Below are 24,373 nucleotides of genomic sequence, written 5' to 3'. Positions count from 1 at the left end.
TTAATAACGCTGGGATCTATGGGAATTACTTAGGATCGAAAGGTATAAACAAGCTCCGTCTAGCCTGCCCAGGAGGCCGAGGTCCACCCAGTCCGATTCTAGGCCAGAGAAATGACTTTTTTATTTTTTATTCTGTTTTTGCTCTCATAATAACCGTCACCTTTGTTGCATCTATCATAATAGCCGAGGAAAATTTCTGATCATATCGATTTTGTTGTGTGTGATGAAAGGTACAATAATCAATGGTCTGGCACGATCTAGAATACAGAAATCACAAAACAACTCCAAGATCAGATAGTAGCTTCTGGCTCCTTCACGAGCCCCTCAATAGCAACCGCCAATTCCTCCAACCTCTCCTCCCAGAATTGCAATCTCTCCTTATCAGCTTCAATACCCACAAAGGTCTCTCCACCCTCAGTATAAGAAACAACACGGGTAGGGGTGGCCGGCTCGGGGTGCGGATTCGTATAATCCACGCGCACCTCCGATCCCGCAAATGGCATATCATCGAAATACTCGGTATCATGGTGATGAACAATTGAAGAAAAGAAAGACACCAGAGGCGACCAGCTCGTGCATTTATCGGAGATTTCCTGGAATCCAAGCGTGGCATGTCGACTACCTTCAAGATATTGGTCGCGGATGGTGTCGAGAAGTGTCTTCACCCTCATTCCAGACTCACATTTGATGCGCAGTGGCATATATTGGTATGTTGGGCCCATTATTTTGTCAATGCCAGGCACATCAATGGTGCGCCCTGATACCACACCTCCGAAGGTGATATCTTGCACGTTGAGGTGTTGGGAAAGGACGCGTGCCCAGCTGGCTGTGAGGAGAGTGGCCATTGTTGCATCTGGGGAGCGGGTGGACATGTCAACTGTCTTTTTAATGAATGTTGTTTTTGTGGACGGCTCAGGCTCGGGGAGTGTTGTCAGTCTGGAGCCTTGGAGCATGTCGCGCCAGTAGGCTATGTTCTCGAGCCTGGCGTCCGATTGATATTGGATGAAGTTTGAGAATGGAGGCGACGGGGCAATTTCTTTGCCTTGATATTGGAGATCGAGCTGGCGGAGGAGTTCTGGGAAGGATATTCCGTCGTATTGGGCGTGCGAGATGCGGATCATCAGGCCGTTTTCTTCGGGTCCTTGGATTGAGAACAGACCCAGGGAAGATTGTCCGTACCCAAAGAATGAGTCAATCTCGATGTCCTTCTTGGCAAGACTCTTGCAGTACCATTCCATGGGTTCATCGGTCTTGTGCTCGGAAGCAGATACAAAAAGGCTTTCCAGCACGACTTGCAGCACTTGATCGGATTTTTGAACAAAGACTGTCCGTAGAATCGGGTGCAACGAGACAAGACTGTTGAAGGAGCTGACGAGCCTCTCTAGATCAATCTCCTTCTTCAGGTACAGCATGTTGTATTGAACAGCACTGCGAGGCGCAGAAACAGTAGCTTGAACGTCACGCTCCTGTGGCTCAGTAACCGGCAAAACATCCTGAATTGTCCAGTTGGTATTAGCCAATAACGGCCGAATATTCTCGACATAGAGAGTCTGTATATTCAACTCGTTCAGCAATGAGAAAGGAGCATAGATCTTGGATGGCCGTTTTTCGTCCGTCGACATTTCTTCCAGAGCATCAGCCATCCTTCGTAGCTGCATATTCCGGAAGATATCTGTCACAGACAAGTGATAACCAGCCAGGCGCAAAGCAGAGACCAGCTTCATGGCCATGATTGAGTCTCCACCAAGGCGGAAGAAATTATCATCCAGAGATAGCTTCTCTTCTTCCATGGCCAGAGATTTTGCCCATAACGAACGCAGTGTTCGCTCCTTTTTGGTCATATGGGATACATCCCGTCGTCCTGATCGCAGATCCACAAAAGTGGTTCGTAGCTGCAATAACAGGTCTTGAGTAACATGTTCGGTCATTGATTTGATAGAATCCACATCAATTTGATCACCAAGATACGATAGTTTCACCATGGGTATATAGACAGAAGGAATCATATACGGCGGGAGCATATCAGACAACACCTTGTTAAGACCAGCAATTGACTCAACAATTTCCGTAGATAGAACAGTTGACAGTGGGAATTCTGCAGATGGCGATTTAACCCCCAGATCAACAGCTCGGCCCTCCGTTGAGGGAGTCTCGCTCACAAAGGCAACCAACGTCGGAGACTGGCTACCTTCTCCCTTCGGCACAATCAATTGAGTGGTCACATCAGTGCCTACTGGAAGCGCCTCGCGAAGCTGCACATCAATCGTAGTAAGGTCCATAACATGACCGTCTACTTTTCGCAGGCTCTCTTTTCGACCCATAAAAATGAGAGTTTTGTCATCTGCATACTTGACGAGATCACCAGTCTGATAAACCTTTCCGTGCCGACCAGGAATGTCATCCACACCCTCGGTAAGCCACTGCGGTGTATCGAGGCAAGCTTCATCAACACCCTCCAGCAAAAGCTCACCCGTAGTGCCGATAGGCACTAGCAAATTGTAATCGGAGGGATGCACGATCCAAGGAACAAATGTCGTAGAGTATTTATCTCCGACGGCCAGTGCTTTGGGTTCCCCACGGACCTTGGCAGCAGTCCCTGAGTCCGAGGGCACATCTTTATTCAATTGCCAGATTTCAACCAGCTCTGTTTTATTCAAACCAGCAAGATCGCAAAGCTGCTTTGAAGCTTGAGTACACAGCTGGCCAACGGCGTACTCGAGCTGCACCAGGACACGTCTCATCTGCGGCTCACTGATGAGATTCGAGTCAAAGCTCGCTGTAACGTGGAAGCCGTCTGGGTGCAAGGAACATGCCAGCATAAGTGGGTAGGAGTTGAAGCGGAGGGCCTCGTGCGCTGCATCCTCAACACGGAATGGCGGGAGCTCATCATCGGACTGAATCGATATCTCTGGCTGTCGGGGCTGGATAACGAGTCCCATTTTTACTTCACAGGCAAGCTGAGCGTCGGCGCTGACTCGGCGAATATTCTGCATACCCAGGTGTTCGTGGGAGGATCTCACAAGACCATGTTCTTGGATTGCTTGCAAGAATTCCTGAACTGGGCTAGATCGATCAACCCGGATTCTAACCGGGACTGTTGCAATCATTGGGCCTTCGATTTGCTCAACGCCTGGAATTGGAAGAGTGCGCCCGGCAAAGGTTTCCCCGAACACCACGTCGTCGCTCATGGTGTATTGAGCAGCTACCAAAGCCCAGGCTGCTCGGATGAGGGTTGCAGTGGTAATGTTTGTTCGTTTAATGGGGTTCACTGGGACGAACCTGTCTGCCACTGCATTGGGCTCGGGGATGTACATCCGTGAAGGAAGGGAGGGAAATTGGGGTCCAGTGGCACCTTGGAGCTGCACACGCCAGTAGTCTTTGGAGGACTCTCTAGCGGGATCAGTCAGGTAATTGATGAAATGCTTGAATTCCGCTGGCTGGGAAGTTGGGAGACCTTTGTATGCATTATTTGCATGTTCGACGATCAGATCTGTTGACCAGCCATCATAGATTGCATGGTGAACAGTCCAGACGAAATAGACCTTCTCAAGAGACTCGTCTTGGACGATGGTATAACGACTCAAAGGCATATTAACAGACATCGGAACTGACTTGTCTTGCTCCAAGAATGTGTCCAACCCGATGCTGCTGGACTGCCATACTGGAACCTGGCTAGTGACAACTTGCATGAAGCCATGCTCTTTGAACTCAACAACGCGAGTTCGAAGAATATCACTTTCTTGAATGACAGCACACCATGCCGCTTTCAACCTCTCTGCTATTTCCATGCTAGGAACCTCTGCAACTCGCTGCGCCACATAACTTTTAGCCGAACGAGCTGAGAAAGCCATCAGAATTTCTTGCAATGGGGTACATGGGTAAATATCTTCAATGTACGTATTTTCCACGGCGCATTTCTCTGCGGCTTCTGCGCAAGCAGCATCGACGATCCAGTCTGGGTCAATCAAAGAGAAAGCCGGCACCTCGACCTGCGAGTTTGTCTCTGCCTTTCGCATCGACTTTGCCATATCAGCTAGTACAGGAGAGTCGAAGATGTCTGCGACCGTTAATACGAAGCCCTGCTCCCGCACTGCTGGTACAAGCTTCATGGCAAGAACGGAATCGCCACCAAGGATGAAGAAATTATGAGTAGTACTGACTCGCTCAGAGGTCAAGCTGAGTAGACGACGCCATGTGTCATGCAAGCAAACTTCTGCATCAGAGCTAGGCTTTTGCAAGTCGTCATTGGACGTATCAGGAGAAGAAAGAAGAGTTAATTGGGACCCAAAAGAGCGCAGAGTCTTACGATCTGTCTTTCCAGATACAAGCATAGGCATGCGATCGATTCCAATGTACAGAGACGGAACCATGTAGACAGGAAGTACTTTTCCCATCTCCTCGTCAAGATCCGCCAATTTCTCCTGAATCCCGGCAGAGAACTGCACTTGCTGGATACAATTGTCTTCGCCGCTATCCTGCTTCTCAGCATTCGGATCTGCGACAAACGCCAGTAGCATTGATTCCTTGCTCCGACCTGGTGGAGCAATGACCTCAACCGCCACATCTGTTCCTGGCGGAAGCAATCTTCTGACATGGTATTCAATCTCACCAAGCTCGACGCGTTGACCGCGCAATTTCACTTGCGTATCCTTACGACCAACGAAGACGAATCCGCATTCTCCGTCTGGGTCATACCGGACTAAATCACCGGTTTTGTACAAACGCCCCCTGCGTCCTGGGACTTCCTCACATCCTGCCAAAAGCCAGGTCGGGTCTTCGATGAATGATTCTGCTGTTTTCTGAGGATCTCCTAGATAGCCCTGACCAACAATAGGTCCCTCGACGAGTAACTCTCCCACGCCTCCAATCGGCGTGAGTTTATTGTGATCATCTGGATCAACAAGCCAGATAACACCACCATTACCAGGGCCGATACTGACATATGGCTTGCCCGCCGCGCTGGAATTAATCGTACATCCAACGGTACATTCCGACGGACCGTACCCGACCACAATTCTAGTAAGCTTTCCCCACTCCGAGACATCGCCCACAGAACACGACTCGCCGCCGAGACCGAGACTGTGCAATGAGGGAATAATGTCAGGGTCCAGAATGCGCGCGACGGAGGGTGTCATGTTTGACATGGTGACACCCATCCTGCGGATCACACCACTTAAATCGTTTAAGCGGTCTTCATCTGAGGGAATGCATAGACATCCTCCACGGAGCATGGTGCAGAGCATGCTGTCGACGCTGACGTCGAAAGCATAGGACGCAAAATCGAGGACCCGCGATACATCCGTGTATCCGACTGCGGCACTTCGTGCAATCGCACTGGTGGTGTAGGTGGCATGATTGATAATGACACCCTTTGGCTTGCCAGTGCTGCCCGATGTGAAAATAAGGTAGAGCATTGAGTCGGTAGGCACGGCTGGGAGATTATCTTGAGTATTAGCCATTTGAGACAGGTCATCCAGTTCATCCTGCGCGACGACCACGGTCTGAGCACCGGGTGCGATCTTTTCGCCAAATGGAGCGTGTGCCGCTGAAGTCACGATTAACGTCGCATTGACCTGCTCGGCGATCGTCTGACGTCTTTCAAGCGGTTGACTCGGGTCCATTAGAACAATGGCACCTCCAGCTTTAATAACACCCAAAACACCAACGATAGTCCATCTTGATTTCTCAAAGCATAGTGGGACGATCTGGCCAATTTTGACGCCGAGACTGACCAGATAGCGTGCGATCAGTGTAGAGTATTTTTCAACCTCCTCGTATGAAAGCTCTCCATCCCAAGAACAGATAGCTTGAGCAGTTGGCTGTCGCCGGACTTGCTCCGATATTAATTCTTGTATGCAAATGTCCGCTGATAGGGGTAGATCTTTGTTCCAACGCCAGATCTCGGATCGATCAGTGTCGCTCAGCTCGAAAATAGTCGAGAGGGGAGAAGAAAGCTTAGACAAGGTCTTGTTTAGGATTTCGACAAATGCGCGCGCAAAGTGTGTCGCAATGTACTCCGCCCCGAGGGGTTCCCGCCAGCAGGGGCGCAGCCATAAACTCCCCTCCGACATGGTCGCCTGGAGTTGAATATTTCCCTGTTGGTATTTGTCAATAGGCTATTCGATTATCCAATTGTTTCAAATCTTACCCAGGCCATTCCCCCACCAAGAGCATCACCATCACTCACTCGCGCATTGCTGGACAGATCGCGGGGCACACATTCATCATTGAAAAACACAATCGCACCATGCAGATCAACCAGACTTTTAGCATTTACTTGCTCGCGCGACTCCGCAACGCTCTCCAAGGCAGTGGCAATTGCAATGGCGGGGCTCCATGCCGCACTCGCCGTGCTGAAGTCAAACGTGAAGTCTGCACCCGTTCCATTTCTCCCCCACGTAAACTCAACATGGTTCCCATTGCTGTAGCGATACAGCAACAGTGCCCAAGCAAGCAACAGCAGATCGACCTCGTGACCCTGGAACTCGCTCTTCCTTAGCAGCGGGACATTGAATTGAACGAATCTGGTCAGCTTCTTTGGTTTCTCGTTCTGAGTAGACAGAAAGGCACCGGCCATGGCGGGACTGTGATACAAGATGAGTATGCAGAGGCAAGCTTGTCCCTGCCGATCAGATCAGACATGACTTCTCAAGATCAGCTTGATAAGCAGGTACGCCGATCGACGGCCAGTTTGGGAATGCACATGTTTTCTGCGTCACCCGGAACTGCCACCTCCGTTTCATACAGTATTCTGTCTTCAGCTTTGGATCCACTGAGTCAGGTGTGTGGTGGGTTGCCTTTGCCCTGGTGCCAGCAGGTGGATGTACGTAATTTTGGATGCAAGGCCGTATGTAGTGTTGTATAGAAAGTTTCATACTGGTAATATATTACAGTACTTGTTTTATATTTAATAATTCTGAATGTAATAAACTTTACAAACTTACAAATATATCAACCCTGTAATTTATAATAAGAACTACATACGTACGATTAAAATTCCGCACACCTGCGGCCCGTCCTCCACACTGTTGCGTAGTGACTCCACTTTACAAGGAGAGACTATGTGAATAGTAATATCATAGAATATTTTTAGAAGGTATTGAATGTGAATTTCTCGATAACGCGGAGAATAGAAAGATACTCAGCAAGCAAGTCATAGACAGAGTTGAAGACAAAAATCGCATGTTAGGGCTGTCTAAACCGAGTTTATACTCTAAGTTTGAGGATAACTGTATCAGGTAGAAGATCGTCTTGCTTACTCCCTCTGCCAAGCGGAGCAAAGATCAGCCAAAATCACCCGGTATATCTTCGGGTTTCTTCGTGTATGTGACGTTATGCGTGTATCTTTGATTTGGATATACGTATACAACGTACTCAAATGGATCCCATTGATCTACCTATCTCTTTCCTTCTATGACTGATACTCCGTTCAACTCAGCCTGTATGCATGCGAAATAGGACAAGGCCACGGAGTCTTCCCGAATCATATGTGGTCGTGGAAAACCCGGACTAATTTCGTTTATCTGATTTCATATAAGTCCCGCAGACCAGCTGGATCTGATTAGAATCCATCAAATCTGCACAATTTCATAATGGCTCCCATTTCCCAGCCATTGGCTGTGACCAAAATCCGCCTCCCTCACCCTTACCTGACTACCTACAATCTGTCCTTTGCAAGCGCCACCATTGAAGGAATCGGTTCTTTTCAACTGCGCAAGACCGACAATGCGGAAGCACAGACTATGCCCCAAGCCTTGCACAATGACAATCTCCACTTCACGGCACCGCAACCTATAAGCCCCCAGAACGATATCCCGGCATCAAACAACACCGCCTGGGCCCGCGCGCAAAGAAGCCCCTCTGCTATTGCGCGCTGGGAAAGCAGCGTGGCTCCATCAGTCGGCCAGATTTGGTTGTACCTCTACACGATCTTTACCGTGCAGGAAGAGACCGAAACCTTCCGTCTCAAGCTACAAGGTCCCAATGCCGAGAGTCTCGCGCACGCTCTGCGCCTTTCAATGGTAGCAACGGAACACCCACCACCTGTCAGCTCCGAGATACTCTTCAAGCCCACACCGAATGAGCTCCTCATTCTCCGCAGCGCTTTCTGGCAAGGCTGTGCCTCCCCACTAGGCTCGCAGCCGATCTGGCTACCATCGTGGAACCCAGCAGCCTCCGTGCCCCTCCTAGACTGGACCATGACATCCACAGAAGCAATGCACAGACGGCACCCCCGTCGCCACCCGAAGCCTACTCCCGGCGGGGTCGTGTACAGTCGCTACATCCCCTTTTTGGACGAACACTTCTCGCTCGTGGCGTTGGACTACCGCAACCGGGAACACCTCAATCTCTTCCACACATGGCAGAATGACCCACGCGTTGCGGCAGGGTGGAAGGAAACCGGGACGCTTGATGAGCACCGGGAGTACCTGCGCAAGCAGGACGAAGATCCACATACACTCACTGTTCTCGGGAGGTTCAACGAGGAGTTCTTCTCGTACTATGAGATCTTCTGGGCGAAAGAGGATAACGTGGGTGCGCATTATGCTTCTGGGAACTTCGATCGTGGGCGCCATACGCTTGTTGGCAATGATAAGTTCCGCGGACCGCATCGCGTTATGGCCTGGTGGCCTAGTATGATTCATTATTGTTTCCTTGATGATCATCGTACCGAGAATGTCATTGGTGAGCCCATGAATACTAATGATAAGGTACTTACTTATGATTATACTTTTGGGTTGCATCAGGATCAGGTTATTGATCTTCCTCATAAGCGGGCTAGCTTGGTTAAGGTCACTCGGGAGCGGTACTTCCAGTTGTGCCCATTTAACCAAGTTAGTCCGCACATTGCGGGTACGGGGTTGGGGTTTAAGCCTCGTTTGTGAAGTGCGACGAGTTTTGCTGTACAATGTATATAGAAAATGGATGTATGTGTTTTTCGGTTTCATATCACTTTTTCCTTGCTCGGTCTGATGTAAGACGATGAAAAAATTTCACGCTGGTTCGAACTTGATAAAAGAGCTAGTTGTAATCCAACCTATAGTACATCTAGATATCACATTACATAAAATATATAGATTGCCAAAGAAAGCCTGCTCACTCCTCAGAAGTCTGACTGAGAACTTACTCCGATAACGAGAACTTACTTCGATAACTCTTAAAGCGCGCAAATAACTAGTTGTAGTCCTCGATTCTAGATACATTCTCAAGACCCTACTGCGAAAGCTTCTCCGACTCCGCATCAAGCGCACTAGCAGGCTCATCAAAAGTAAGTAATCAATCTGGGCTTTCGCACGAGCGCACGAGCGCATAGCAACCTCCAGCCGCTGCTTTTGGTCACTCGATAATTTGCTTCCGTTCGTGCCACACATCTTGTCATAGCCTGCGGGAGGTCGATGATCGTTTCGTCGATGTTCAATAGCTTGCAGGCTTCCTCGATCTCGGGGTCTGAGACTTCTGTTCCTGGACGGACACCGAGTGATACGTTGAAGTGTACGCTGTTTTCGAAGAGGATGTTTTCTTGGGGTATATGGGCAATGTTACTTAGGAGTTTTCCCGATTGTGGCGTTTACCACTGACCAAACTTGGAGCTATACTTCGATTCGATTCTCTAGGTCTTCGGCCGATACCGGATTTCCTCCTGCCGCAACTATATGGCAAGAAAAGTCTGATTACATCGGCTGATTGATAAATTAGTGCTCCGTTGGTAGTGGATAACTCATGAAACTGTGTACTGACGAAAAATATTGTACAATGTATAGGTAATCATATCAGTATATTTTACCCTGGTATCAGCCTGTATTTACGTACGATACGCTTTCGTATCGCCGATCACTATCAAGCTTTTGACCCATAGGCGACGTAACTGCCCAAAAGGCTTGCTCACTATAAAACTTCACTGTATCCTTGGCAGTCCTTTTCTTCTTATATCACATCACCACATATTAATGTCGGTTTACACAAAAATTATATATGGACCGCCTTTGCGAGATGTACGTCGCCTGAAGTAAAATTAAGGCCATCAAAGTTCCAAGGATTGGCAAAAAAAGCAACCAAACTGGCTCCAAAGTCAAAATTATCAGATCGAACCTTGTTTTCGATTACTTCGTGTACTTCGTTTAGCGCGGAATGAATTATTTTTTGTTTTATCAATATTGCAGATCCAATCTTGTAATAAACATTCTGTATTCCGGGACCCCCGTATGCCATATGCAGAAATGTACAGTAGATGCTTTTGAAACTCACAAAATATACGTGGGTCCTTCCCATGTATGGGTATCGTAGCCAGTACGATGTATTGCCTTTTATGAGAGAATGGCGGCATCCTGAACGCCGATATTTAGGAAGCTTTCCTCCAAATTGGACACTTACAATCAACTCTCATCACCATCCCTCTCTACAATCATGACTCAACTCTTGAAGAGACAACCACCACCCCAGACATATGGGATGGTTTCATTTCCAGCATCACACGTGATGCTAGTAATCTTCAACCGACCCAAAGCCCTGAACTCCATGACAAGCAATGGCCAATACGAACTGGAATCTCTATTCGCATGGTACGACGGAGAGCCCTCACTACGCTGCGCTATCGTCACGGGCGCCGGCCGCGCCTTCTGCGCCGGAATGGATCTAAACGAATGGAACCAAGCAAATGCGCGACGAGCACGGGGCGAGCACGAGGCCCAGCCCATGATGCCCCGGTCAGGGTTCGGGGCATTATCCCGACGGCATGGGAAAAAGCCTGTGATTGGGGCGGTGAATGGGTTGGCTTTCGGTGGGGGGATGGAGATCGTCGCGAACTTGGATTTGGTTGTTGCGGCACGAAGCGCCAAGTTCGCTCTTCCGGAGGCGAAACGAGGTGTCGTTGCTATGGCTGGTTCGTTGCCTAGATTGGCGAGGACAATTGGTCGCCCTCGAGCCACGGAGTTGGCACTTACTGGGAGAAGTATTACGGCAGCTGAGGCTAGAGAGTGGGGGCTTATCAATCTGGTTACGGAGGACGCGGGAGATGAGTGTGAGATTATGGAGAGGCCGGTTGTCAAGGCGGCGCTGGAGTTGGCGGCTAGTATTGTGGACAATAGTCCCGATAGTGTGATTATCAGTCGCGCTGGAATTGTTGCTGGGTACGAAAATGGGAGTGCTGAGAATGCCAGTCGGCTCTTGAGTGAGAACTGGGAATCTGCGCTTGATGAGGGACAGAACTTGCACGAAGGTGTGCTAGCGTTCGCTGAGAAGCGATCTCCGAAATGGGTCGACAGCAAGCTGTGATATTCTTTTCACTATGCATGATAGTCAATACTATATGTAAATAACCAAACCAACAAGATTGTACAGAATGTTTTTTGTTTTCGGTCTGCGCGTCTCAGTACACACAAAATCTAGATCGCACTGTAAAACTCAATTCCAGCCTCAATTGTTTGACTTGGCTTGGCATTGTACAACAATATACCTATCGTGTTCACTATTCTCTAGGTTTTATATAGCTAACTCTGGCTTGTTCCTCAAATCAGATAAGCAAACTAAGTTTGCTGATTAAATTTATCAGATTGTCCGCTGGAATCAAGATAAAATGACCTTCTTTTTTTCCGTACAATATTTACGGAGTACGGAGTAGTCTGGTCTCATCAGTTCCACTTCAAAGGGTCGAATATTATTTTTCCAATTTCTTACTGACATTGATCGTCAAAGATCGACTGCTGATTAAGCGGCATTGATGCTCGGAAACTCCGCGGGCTATTTCGTGTCCTCAGTAGCATGTTTTCCGTTTTTCTAGAGTACAAGGTGTGGAAGAGTAACATCCCGACAAAAGCCACGAACATAAGTTGACTCTGATGTACGATATTGTAGTGTACTCCAGAGTGCGTGTTCATTGTCAATGGGGTTTCTTGTCCAGGTAAGCTTAAGATTAGCGTCAGCACCTACCAAAGAAAGATTTGTCCGAAGAACCCACTTGGCTTCAGTGGGCCCATTCCACTGCAAAGCCGTTCTGGGCTCTGATATCCCCTAATTTTACGAAGTATACGAAGCATACAAGGTGGAATTTGGTTTGGATTCAATCTATACGTCTCACATTGTGGCTACTATATATTGTCACTATTATTGGACGTTTAGTGTTTTCAAACTTCAAGATATTCATGGAAAATTGCTGTGCACAAAAAAAGATACCTAGGTAAGAATACATGATTTATAGCCCCTCTAAGGGCCCCCAGGATTTGAAGGAAGACTTGTGAACATAAACAAACAATAGATGACCCTTATGTATTTGCTTAATCCACCAGCCCAGTGGATCAATTGAGTGAAACACATGGTATGTCGTACCACCAGACCAGGGCTCTGGAGCTGAGCACCTGAATGCGTATAAACTGTATTACCAATACCGGTAATCATAAATCGCTGCACTAAATACAAGCTTGTACAAGATTCGTGTGCAGATCTCATCTTGGCAGGGTCTAAGTAAGGATTCAAGTCCACTTCGCTTGGATAAATTTAAATTTTCTCTACGTGAAAGTCGAAAAATTTATGATGTTCCACGATTCAGATTTCGATAATCTGATCTTTTCCGTGCCTCGCCTATCAAACTATGAGCCGAAGGCGTTATCTGATCGGGAGATTGAGGGGAGATCTCGACTAATGCGAATGTGAGAAATGTTGACGCACGCTTTGCAGACTGTTAAACGTGGGTCATGTAATCCTCACAATGTTTTACAGCCACTCTATTGATCGAGTGGTGTACAGAGAGACTCCAATGGAAGATCAAGTAGTTTTGAAGATACCTAGGTAGCTATACGTCTGCCGGGTGGTGCTTTCCTATCTTGGCTGCCGCCGCTTTAATAAGCACTCAGTCCACGCTCAGTCCATACCCAATGAAGCCCTTTGCCCCAAACTTGTGTTTATATGTGAGATACTTTTTGATAGCCATCATATCTCACCGTAAGCCTAGTTTTTTGAGGTGCACGATCTTTCAATCTCGTGCCCCTCTCAAATTGTAACACACGAGAGCACGATGACACAAATTAGAAGGCACGGAGTACATCTATCACAGGACGGCGTTAGATAAAAGTCCTCGGTCATATCAAATTACTGAATCATAAATTGGTGGAATTATTTCCCTAATACAAGCCTCCAAGATAGCTTTCACCTCATTCTTTAGCTCTTCAGTATTTTGCTTTGCATTGTGTAGAAAACACTTTTCTCTGACCAGGTCGTCTTCACCTTCTAGCCAAAGAAGGGACGTCAGAGATACGAAAAGCCTTTCCTCCAGCAAACACCCATATGAAGTCAACTAGTCCAACTATATCTAGTTTATCTTTAAAGACCTCGTCGGGCTGTTTCTCCACTGCATCAAGGTGTATTGGAATGCGGCGTTAAAAGTTTGGGCATTCGGCCAAACCTGACTTCTGAACCCCCGTACGGCCACCCATTGCGCTGTCAAAGCTTAATAGAATCGTTCATAGCCGGATTTTCTTTCTTCTGGAATCGTTTCCTTCGTGCATCAATCAGGAATTCCAGACGGTTTGGGCATATCCCTTTCGCTGGCCGATGCCACCGTGGTATCCGCTTAATCCACACCGGACGTAAACGAGAACTGAAGTCACATAGGCTTCGTTTATGGCTTTATTCAGGTAATAGCAAAGAATAGACGCATTCCATGCCATCGGGATACTGTATCCCAAACAACCTCATCTAGTATATCCTTGCAGTGTTCCGTAAGTTCCAGCATATTGAGATGCCAACTGCGACGGGCGATATTCCTGGAGTTGATGGTGTGCTGTAAAATTCAGATGAGAGATGGCCATGCATATGGACAGCTTCAAGATCATGCTGATGTTGAGAAGCATGTGACTGTATCTCTGTCAGACAATATCATGTTGATGATGCTCTTATGGTGATGGAAATAAAAAATTTTAATCGGACGCTAGTCGCATCAAAAACAAAAAGGGCCATTACCACTGGCTTGACCGGATAATTGTTTTTGTATACAACAGCTAATCCAATTGAAATGGCACTGAAGTCGATTTTGTGAAAACACAGAAACCATTCCCCTATCTTGACGACCTGGAAGCCTGAGGCCACAGTGCTAGTAAATACGTCATTGCAATGTCACCCATCTCTACACCCAAGAAGCAAGACAATGGCAATGGTTGCTCTTCTTGTTTTCAATTGTGCACTTAGACATTCAGAGTGACTAGTTCTTGATGTTTCGTGAAGTTGCCACCCAAATCTGAAGCTGGCGACTTTTCTTCCGGAAGTGTCGCCCACTTCGATCTAATGATCTGCACGTAACCATGATTTCCGCCTAACATTTTCTCTTGTTTGACTCAATCATAAATTGATATCAAGTTTTCGAGTCCAGTAGCTTGAGTAGGTGTCATATTTTCAAGCGAAACTTGATTTTCTGGGGAATGTGACATCTTTGAATCTGGAACCCAGCGAGCTCAAGGACCGAGATAACGTAACAATGAAATCAGACCAGAGCTTTTGGTTTTTCACCAGCTCTGTTTTATTTTTATTTTTATTTTTATTCTCAATCCTTGAAGCCCTATATTTTTAGTTTCAATCATAATCTATCTGTGGCTGCATTTTTGAATTCATTCATCAGATTCGACTTACGACCATGAGCTACCTCCGCCAGTCAGTTTTACACCCACCAATGCCATGGCCTCACCGGCTCGGAACTATTAGGCTTCAGCCAGCTCGGACAAAGACTATTCAGCGATCTATGGCTACCAGTGGACCGGAAAGGCAGCAGGCTGTTCCCCGATGGTGAGTCTACCTACATGCCCATCTCCTCCCTTGATGATCTCCTACTTACGCTCTTCTTTCACTAGGTTAATAGCCTCATTTGGACTCGGCCTGCCGATATCCTTCTACTTTTGGCAAAGAGGTGGCAAACAGAATCCCAAGACCAATGTAGTTCGCGAAGAACATAGGGAATCAGCACGGGGAGCCAATCAAGAGTATACAGAGGACGATGATAAGGTTCGTTACTTGCTCAAGAAATCGCTCAACTTCTCAGCTGCGATTCGTCCTCCTGCTTCTTGCAACACGTTTCTAACTATCAATAGCCTCGAGGAATGGGCTCTGCGGGTGGTCCAAAGTCCATGTCGTTCAAGCAGGAAGGTCTTTCGAATGCCGACGCCATGCATCCATATGTCAATGAGCCCGGAAAAAGCAAAAAGGGGGAGGGGGAGACTGAGACTGTGAAGGTAAAAGGTACTGTGAGAACCGATAGACCGCAGGTATAATGTACAGAAAGGATATCTCGATATTTAATGAGAACGCACCCCAGATTATTATGATTACCGATAGAAGGCAAAAAGGCATAGATACATAGACTTTGCAATGCAGCTGATGATCCGGTATGGGAATGCTTGATTGCTTCAAGTGGTGAGACGCGTGTATCATTTGTAATTTGGCAAATTTCTGACTATATAGATTATCACATCGCCATGGGCAACACCTAACCGCATAAATCATCCCTTTACGGTCGAACCTGGCTCAAAATTATGCTATCGCAAACAACTCTACCAGAGGATATCTCTGAGTTGCTGAGAATATGACTGAAATTGGTCTATTGTCTGCTGCAAGACTTCGGTTCACAGCTTCGAATGTGTATATCAATTGATCATTTCCATTGCCGTACACAAAGCGAAGCTAACTATACGGATGCATGTACCTACACCTACTTTGGAATTTCACTCTAGGGGTTTTATTTAACACAACCCATAGCACTCTTTCAACTAGTCTATTCTCATATCAATCCTACTTGACTCGATAGAGCGTACCACGGAATACAATCCATCGTTTAGGTCGAGGTGGTCTTGTCACTCGTCTCATCAGCCTTTGACTGCGAGGAATTAATATCACAGACAGAACTGCAATTCCGGAACATAACCCGAATGGACGGCATATGCATCGGAATACCACAGCCGATTCACAAATACAGACAGGCCTAGCTGGATAATCACAAGTTGTTTGAATGACCGCATGCTAGTCAGAATTTGGATGATGGCAAAATCAAGACAAAGTGACAAACGGCACACACAAATACCCATATCCGCAGACCATCCGCCCTTGATCTGGACATTGATCCAAGGATTGCAACACCTGGAGTTTCGGATAAGGAATAAAGAAATCACAAGCGAATACTGCCAAACACTTGGTATGGGTGATAATTGCGCTAGAACTGGCTTCTTCTATGAGGTCGCACAAACGCCTCTCATCGGGGCAATGTCAAGAGCCACGACGGGGTACGCAGTATTTATACTCTGAGTAGGGCGTGCAAAAGCCTCACTATGAGTTTTCAATGACTAGATAGGTGGTGAGACATGACTGAACTCCAAATGGAGGTAACAAAACACCCGTTGTCTGCTCTCAATTATGTTGTATACGGCTGTGATAAAGCTGTGCAAGTCGTCATATAGATGCAAGATCGAATAGCACCTACCTTTCAAAAGGAAAAATTTCTGATCCCTCAGACCTGCCACCCATTTCGCAAATCCGCCGATGTTCTCACATTTCTGTGATGTTCCCAGTACTCTGGACCAAGATTTTAGATGAGCCGGAGACGACTTGGTCTTTCGTAAAACATAATTATTGGTTCATTCAAATCTTGCATACGTAAATCGAAGCATGGAAGGAGGCATTGACTCGATTCATCCTTCGAGAAGAATCTCTCATAGCACAGATTGACCTGTCTCAATCCCAAATCGTCGAGCCACCTCCACAAATCCACCCGAGTCGACATCAACCCACATATCAACCCAGCCCTCAGCCTTCGCCTTGGCAACATCCACTGGAGACCACGCCTCCTCCAAATAACGTTCAACAAAGATAGTCTGGAACCCACAATCCTTGGCCCCCTTTAAGTCCTTCAAATGAGCAGCAACCATAGCACATTGACCGGGCTCATAGCCATGTTTCTCTGCAGCACCCTTATAAACCAGCGGCGAGGGCTTATAAGCGCCGAAATCCTCTGCACTAGTCAAATGCTTAAACGGCAAAGAGCCATGGGTCTTCAAATCCCGCAACAAGGAAAGATTCCCATTCGACAAAGTTGACGTCTCAAATCGTTGATTCAACATTTCCAGCCCCCGCGCACTATCCGGCCATGGGTTCAACCGGTGCCAGCTGAAAGAGAGTTCCCACCGCTCCTCGTCGGTAAAAAGGCCGTCCAAACCGTGTTTCTGGAGAATTTCCGCGAGCGCCCGGTAGTGGTGCTGATCGACGGACACGAATTCAGTTGATGGATCAAACGTACTGGTAAAAATGCCGTACGATAATCGCCATTGTTCGGCAATTGCTAGCCAGTCGTGAAAGGTCATGGCTGAAACACGGGCCCGTAGGTCGGCTGAGAGGTCCTTGCGTGCGGCATGCAGGGAGGCCGTGCTCAATTCTTTTGTGACGCTTGTGCGCCACTCGACTACTGTGCCGAATGTGTCGAAGAATAAGATCTTTGGTGGGTTTGACATTTTGCGGGGGTATTGGAGTGGAAGGTAATTGAACAGTTGATAAGTCGCTTATTATCTTTTCCCCGCATTGGGACTTCAGTTGCCGAAGTGGAATATCCACAGAGATGAGGTCCTAAATATGATGAGTCTATTGACTTGCATGTACTAACTATATATCACTTATCATATGTCCGCTTGTAGTTGATTAGTAAGAACCGAGGTTAATAGTTTCTCCAGATCTAACGGGCTGATAGTTCTGGCGAAGGGGAAATATCAGCCTTGAAATCCAGTGACTTGTAAGACCTATGAAATTTTATATTGTCAAGGGTACACTCTCGTACGTTTAGCAGAGATCGTACTTTGAGTAGAGAGAATGAAGAGAATGAAGAATGTGAGAACATTCTGCCTGTTCCTTTTCCGCCCTTCTCTCACCTCAACATCCAATATCATTCTAAATATTAACAATTTCATTGCTTTTGCTTTTATCAATATCACTTTTCATTGACATCTTACTCCCTCGGTTATCCTCAATCTTGAAGATTCATCAAAAAAGCTTGATAAGAAACTCCCGTCCAGTCGTGCATGCACTATCATCCAACATCTGCGCCTCCAAGACTAGCTAGCCTTGCCACTAGCGCTGTCAAAACAAAAGAAAAAAAGAAAAAAAGAAAAAGAAATCCCTCGGCTCCAACTTTCAAGGATGGAACCTGTCAACGGGCCGTCTGAATCACGTTCAAAGCAGCAAAAGAAAAAAAAGTACGCATGGGATATGATAGGGTGGAGAATATGGACGGAGTTTGGTTCGCGGAGACTGTTACTCCTTCGCGTGTTCCCCCGTTGCTAGTCCAATTTCCAACTCCCTGCTCCGTACTCTGGTCCTTTCTTGACGGGGTACACCGGACAAAATAATTGAGAGTTATTGTCAATAACCATTGGCTTGCATTCTTGACATGTTACGCCACTCCAACCACATATGCGACCAGAACCTGCATGTCCAAAACGCTGAATCCAGACCCGACAGACCCCCCAGCAAACCCCAAGGCCTGACCAGCAATATAATTATGGGGCACAAATCCAGGTACGTTCGCGTACCAGACTTCATAACCCAAAACAATAAGAGTTTGGTTCTCATTTCCGCCGAAGTGGGTGCTTGTTTTTTTTATTGTTTTGAAGCTCTCGGTGGAGACCTTGAATGGATATCGCCAAAACATTACCCCTAATCTCAATTGTTACTTCTGGACAATTGTTACCGTCCAAACATCACAAAGAGGCGTCAAGGGGCGTTGCGCAAATAAGCAACCTCTCGCTGCTGCATATGCAATTCTGAAACACCGGCCACCATAGGCTCTCTCATGCAATGAGATTACCTTCTGGCGATCGTCCATGTATGCGCTACTCAAACGCCAACGAAGGGGCCAATTTAATTCTGTTTTCAAACACGCTAAGTCATTTCCCCATTTTTATTCAATTTGGCTAATATTACTCTGTACTCCATAATGACTTCAAACTTGATATCATTGGACGTTACGGAGTCTTTCTTAAAAAAATATTCTCGTCATTCATTTGCCAAATTTGGATGAATGCCTTTCTCCATAAATACTATATACAATCATTATACAAAAGAATAGGGGGTGATCTTCCCTTGCACAGAAATGAGCTTCGCAATATATCCGTCCTTCCGCGCAGTGGAACCCTGAGACACGAACACCTTGTGTACAATATCGTACTATTGTACCCCAGGACGTCAATCTAATCTCGACTATCTCGACTCTTTTCCCTCTCCCAAGCATTCCGATGACTCGATGTCAATAGTTCGCTCTCAAAATTGCATCGGCTCCAGTTTAATCTTTTAACCTTTCTTCGTCTTTGTTCCTTTAGAACGTGCACGAATAGCCTGACAGCTTCAATCTCCACCAATCCCTTGTATTTGGTCGCAACACCCCTTGTCGCGTACCTTTGTAGACTCCTCGATCTTGCGAACAGACCACGATAACTATATATAGTTATACCCTTAAACAACTCTTATCCGAATTGAGATTATATTCTTCCGAATCAACACCGAACCACCGTGCGTCCGTCCTGGCAGCTACAGTGGAGTAATCCTGCGCGTAGGCTAATCGGGTGGGTTTTTGGCTTCCCCATGTCGCCCCCTAACGAACACCCCTGACGCTTTTTTTTTTTGTGAAGGCGCAGTCGCCTCCAAGTCTCCTCGCATCCGGCGCACTTCCGATATGCGTGCCGCAAGGCTGATCTCATTCTTGAGGTAATCAATTCAAGTCTTAGCGGACTCGTTTCAGATAGGATCTGGAATCTCAAGATCGTCGTCTTTTCGGACTGATCAATTTTCCTCTTTCACTCTCTCTGTCTCTCTCTCTGTAAGTAGAATTAACCGCCGTGCATATTCAAATCTCGGCATTGGGCTCTGAACTACATCCCACGCATTGTAACGGTGGCTGACTCGTTCCACAAAGTTTCACAGGGTCCCAACGTTCAATTACTGTATACGTCCCTCCCCCTCCACATCTTGGATGTCAATACTGTGAACCCTATTCCCGATACACACCATATTAACGGCTTCAACGGTTATCGGATGATATAAGTACGTGTATATTGATGGGATCTGGTGCGTGACGTGCTCTGGTTAGCACAAGCCTGGATGCTTTGAGGCTTCCCAGTACATGCGCAAGAGATGGCAGACTTGCAGTCCCCGGCCTCGATGGGCCCTTCTCCGGTACCATCCAGCGATCACAGATCTCGCGCTCCACCAAAAGCTCGTTCAAAATCAAGACCTTCGCGCAGACGAGATTCCTCCCCGTCCCCCGGTCCGCCTTCCTCTCCACCTGGTCTCCCAACGCCCGCATTCTCCCCGGACGGTCAAACAGACGAAGATGATCTCGTTGAAGAAACTTTATCACCCTTTGACGCACGTAGGATCACCCCAACTCTCCATGCGTCGCTGGTATCAGAGATCCTCTCGCTACGCCGGGAGGTGGAAAACAAAACCAAGGCCATCGATGGACTGGAGGAAAGCTTGGACGAATCAAGGACGGAAAACGAAACGCTATCCAAAAGTTTATCCCAGGTGACCCGGGAAGGACGCTCGTTGAAACATCAAATCCAGCTGTTGGAAGGCGGGACGTCATCTGCGATGGCCGAGCTGGCCCGGGAGCGCGACGAAGCGGTCCAAAACATCGGTGATGTCCGTAAAAAGCTTGAGCAGGCACAAAAGAAAACTCGGAATCGTGAAGAGGATCTCGAAAACACGCAATTACTCTGGAACCGTGATCAGGACTCCTGGGCGGATGAACGACGCAAATTGGAGCGCAAGATCCATGTTGCAGAGGGCCGTCTGAAAACTGTGTTGAACGAGGTCGCAGCCGCCCAGGAAGTCGCAACTCTCCATTCACATTCGCAACCGAGCGAAAATGGCGATGCCGATAAAGCTAAGGAAAGTGACTCCGCTAGTATCGCGTCTAGTAGCTTAGGCCGCAGGCGTACCAGTGTGACCACCCTCAGCTCAGATGACGGCGAAGACCAGGCCCAGTTCCGTAATGTGCGGTACTCCGTTATAAGTATTGCCCCTGGATTTAATAACAGCTCTGGGTTGAATTTGGCTGAAGAACTCGAATTTGATGAAGAGGATGAGTTTGTCCCATCCGACGATGAGGTTCCTTCCTCTCCAGAGGCTCTTCCTGAGGAGCGTCCAATGTCAGTTCACTCACAGGCATCGCATAGCATCTCTTATAAAGCAAGGAAGCTTTTGGGTCTTTCTATGCAGAGCTCGGAATTTCCCGTTACCGCGGATATCCGTGCCAGAGATGTCGAAACCGATAGCCCCATCAAGTCGCCCAAGGTGGCAGTCGAGTCTCGCGATATTGGGATTCAGTACTCGCCTCCTCCGTCGCCCACAATCGCGGCGACCGCCGTGGAGATCCATGTTTCTGGGTCGACACATGTCCCAGGATGGAGAAACGAGAATACAGAGGCTACAAGCAGCCCTGAGATGAAGGATACTGCAACACTCACAATTGCAACCGAGATGGTCTCTTCCGCTTGCCAGACTGTGGGCGAACCCCCGAGTCCCCGTGGACGCCCAAGGTGACCGACTCAACCCCGAGGTCAACTCAGCCCACCCCAGAGCCGGCGCAAATGACATCGGCATCCACTCAGACCGATGTTGCACCAGGACCGGAAGTTCCCCAAAGCCAAAAGCGTACCAGTTTGTCGCCGAATGATGTCCCATCTCAAATGGACATTCCAGTAATCACCATTCACGCCCCAGGCTCAGAACCCTCCTCCCCTCGAAACAGCGTGGTTCTTCCGCCGCAAACTAAGAATGTTTCATGCCAAGCCAACTTCCGATCAATTGCTGATTGCCGATCTGTTGCCATTCAAACCGAGGAAATCCGTATTGATCAACGTCCCGTCAAACTTCCTGCCAGTCTCCTCCCATCCGCGATTCAAGATACCATCCCTCATCCCGAATCTCGAGAGAATAGCCTCGAGTCATACACTGCACCTCCGCTCCCGCCTCGGTCTGAAAAGCGGAACCAGATACGTGCAGCGATAGATCGTCCTGTGAAACCCCCAAGAGCACCAGGCCCAGATCATGTTCAAGCCTACCCAGGTAACAACGACAATGGGCCCCTTTCAAACGATGCGATGTCCAATATTCGACGACCTCTCCGGTCCAGCAGTCTCTTCGCTGGCTTCGAACATAACAGTGACGATGAAGGCCCCCACGAAGAACGCGATGTCTTCACTGATGATGAGCTCCTCACCCGGCCATTTGCCTCATACACCGTCAGCCGCGGCAAGCTAGTCAACGCAAAATCGACTCCCAGTCTAGACGACATGGCCCTCCCTGAAATTGACGAGCAACTCTCCAGCCCAGAGTCAATGCCCCCCGCCATCAGCCGTTCCCGTCCTTCTCAGCGATCCAGCACGGCGTCTTCAAGTATTCGCCAATCCGGCATGCGTAAGATGGCCATGATTTCTAGCGGAACAGCTGCACACCAGAGGACTCGCGCTCGGAGTCCCAGCGAGCCAAGCCTCGACAGCGGCAGCGCAGGCTCAAGCATCGCGCCACCATTCCCCGTCCCCATGCGCTTCAGTTCTCGCAAACTCCCCCTCAATCGCAGCGACGGACCCCCAAGTCCGACCCGTTCAACCGGAAGGCAATTCTCGGATCGTGGCGGGCAATCACTCGTTCGACGACCGACTCTCCGCCGGGTCCGGTCCGCAGCTGCGATGTCTCAATCGGATCTGACCGAGGGCCCCGAGACACGGTCTTCCCCATCACGATCAATCTCGACCTTCTCTCCAGAGTCTCCTTCATACCGACCATACCGGCCACCACCGCCTATGCCATTTGACGACATCACTGCACCCCACGAGCGGCGCGTGTCTCATAAACGCGCCTCACACAGGCCAACCCCGTCGTATCAGAGCCAGGACCAACGCGAACGACAGGATTCCGTTGGCGGCGTGCAGCCAACCAGTGTCGTTGATGCTATTGCGCAAACGATGGTTGGCGAATGGATGTTCAAATACGTGCGTCGGCGCAAGTCCTTTGGCATGGGCGAGTCCAAGGATAATTGGGAAGGCAAGAATCCCGACGAGGTGTCTGCGAATATCACAAGCAGCGGTGTGCGCCACAAGCGATGGGTCTGGCTCGCACCATACGAAGGCTCTATTATGTGGAGTAGCAAGCAGCCCACAAGTGGACCAGCCTTGCTAGGCAAGAGTGGTCGGAAATGTAAGATTCCCATTACACTCTTGAACCATTCAATGATCACTGACCCGAAGCACAGTCACCATCCAATCCGTCCTTGACGTCAAAGACGACAATCCCCTGCCCAAAGGCAGCTCCCCAACCCCATTCAACCGCTCAATCCTCGTGCTCACCCCCCAGCGAGCCCTCAAATTCACCGCCCTAACAATCGAACGCCACTATGTCTGGCTCACAGCCCTCTCTTTCCTCAGCCACTCCTCAATGGGCCTCCAAGAACTTGCTTCCCTACCCCCGGTCCCAACAGAAGAAGCCTCTCCCACACCCCCAACAGCAACCCTCCGCAGAAACCCGATCCGCGACTCAATCCGCGTAGCAAAAGGCCGTCCGCGCCCAATGCCCGGAAAACGCTCCTTCAACAGCGCCGGCGCTCCATCCGTCCCAGACCTCCCAGAACTTCCCTCAAAAGAAAGCATCGACCTGGCAGCCGCAGCTCCACATGTCCCTCGCTTCTCACACAATCGCAAACGCAGCAATACTGGCCCCCGCCCGCCAGCCCTCCACGCTCTCCACACTCTCCGCAGCTTCTCCAGCCAGGGAACCATGCCATCCTCGCATAGTGGGACCACGGTCGGCTCCCCGGAACTGCACTTCCCCGTGCCGATCCCGCTCAGTCGGCAGAGCAGTGTTAGTCAGCGGACTTCGATGACAAGTGTGGCGGCCTCTAACATGTTTGATATGGGAACTGTGCGGATGGAGGCGTTTATTGATCATCATGCTGAACAGATGAACCGGCCTAGGCCGACGCCTCGTCAGAAACATACGAGGAAGACGTCTAGTCAGTGGAGTGAGAGACGGTATGAGTTCGATACGCCTTCTGTTGTGGATAGCGAGTTCTCCTATCGGCCTGAAGGGTCTGATCCTTTCCGTGGGTTTTGAGTCTCTCTCACTTTGACTTTTCACTCTTCTCTTTTTTTCATTTTGTCTCTCTCTTTCCTATTTCTTTTCTGTTGGGATGACCTGGGGTTGATCGCCATGGTCGTACTGGATATGTTATCCTCTCTCCCTTCTTTTCATTCCCTACATTTCTCGTTTTCGAGTTGATACCACTTTGATTTGCATCATTGGGCGTTCGTGTCTCACTATTAGTATCTTTACCGTCCGTTTATATGTCTATAATGTATATGTT

At 48.4% G+C, this 24,373-nt stretch overlaps 7 protein-coding genes across 7 annotated transcripts; 5 read left to right on the top strand and 2 right to left on the bottom strand.

Moving 5' to 3' along the window:
- Window positions 1–290: 290 nt before the first annotated feature.
- N7529_011343 (uncharacterized protein) lies at window positions 291–6,577 on the bottom strand (the record flags this gene model as incomplete). Its single annotated transcript, XM_057246869.1, has 2 exons — window positions 291–6,116; window positions 6,188–6,577. 2 exons carry the CDS (start codon window positions 6,575–6,577, stop codon window positions 291–293), a joined length of 6,216 nt encoding a protein of 2,071 aa, XP_057092218.1.
- Window positions 6,578–7,592: 1,015 nt separating this feature from the next.
- N7529_011342 (GNAT family N-acetyltransferase) lies at window positions 7,593–8,885 on the top strand (the record flags this gene model as incomplete). The annotated part of the gene is made up of 1 exon (XM_057246868.1): window positions 7,593–8,885. One exon carries the CDS (start codon window positions 7,593–7,595, stop codon window positions 8,883–8,885), a length of 1,293 nt encoding a protein of 430 aa, XP_057092217.1.
- A 1,519-nt stretch (window positions 8,886–10,404) lies between these two features.
- On the top strand, window positions 10,405–11,271 carry N7529_011341 (enoyl-CoA hydratase/isomerase family protein; the record flags this gene model as incomplete). Its single annotated transcript, XM_057246867.1, has 1 exon — window positions 10,405–11,271. The coding sequence occupies one exon, from the start codon at window positions 10,405–10,407 to the stop codon at window positions 11,269–11,271; it is 867 nt and encodes a 288-aa protein (XP_057092216.1).
- A 3,346-nt stretch (window positions 11,272–14,617) lies between these two features.
- Window positions 14,618–15,248, top strand: N7529_011340 (uncharacterized protein; the record flags this gene model as incomplete). The annotated part of the gene is made up of 3 exons (XM_057246866.1): window positions 14,618–14,766; window positions 14,832–14,982; window positions 15,069–15,248. The coding sequence occupies 3 exons, from the start codon at window positions 14,618–14,620 to the stop codon at window positions 15,246–15,248; spliced, it is 480 nt and encodes a 159-aa protein (XP_057092215.1).
- Window positions 15,249–16,679: 1,431 nt separating this feature from the next.
- N7529_011339 (haloacid dehalogenase, type II) lies at window positions 16,680–17,474 on the bottom strand (the record flags this gene model as incomplete). The annotated part of the gene is made up of 1 exon (XM_057246865.1): window positions 16,680–17,474. One exon carries the CDS (start codon window positions 17,472–17,474, stop codon window positions 16,680–16,682), a length of 795 nt encoding a protein of 264 aa, XP_057092214.1.
- A 2,668-nt stretch (window positions 17,475–20,142) lies between these two features.
- On the top strand, window positions 20,143–21,555 carry N7529_011338 (uncharacterized protein; the record flags this gene model as incomplete). Its single annotated transcript, XM_057246864.1, has 1 exon — window positions 20,143–21,555. The coding sequence occupies one exon, from the start codon at window positions 20,143–20,145 to the stop codon at window positions 21,553–21,555; it is 1,413 nt and encodes a 470-aa protein (XP_057092213.1).
- Window positions 21,556–21,602: 47 nt separating this feature from the next.
- N7529_011337 (putative nuclear migration protein) lies at window positions 21,603–24,123 on the top strand (the record flags this gene model as incomplete). Its single annotated transcript, XM_057246863.1, has 2 exons — window positions 21,603–23,211; window positions 23,267–24,123. The coding sequence occupies 2 exons, from the start codon at window positions 21,603–21,605 to the stop codon at window positions 24,121–24,123; spliced, it is 2,466 nt and encodes an 821-aa protein (XP_057092212.1).
- Between the last annotated feature and the right edge of the window lie 250 nt (window positions 24,124–24,373).

This window comes from Penicillium soppii (assembly GCF_028829465.1).
Source record: "Penicillium soppii strain IBT 18220 chromosome Unknown utg000010l, whole genome shotgun sequence".
Classification (NCBI taxonomy): Eukaryota; Fungi; Ascomycota; class Eurotiomycetes; order Eurotiales; family Aspergillaceae; genus Penicillium; species Penicillium soppii.
The sequence above is the reverse complement of the archived record's forward strand: the minus strand, read 5'-3'. Positions and strand labels throughout refer to the sequence as shown.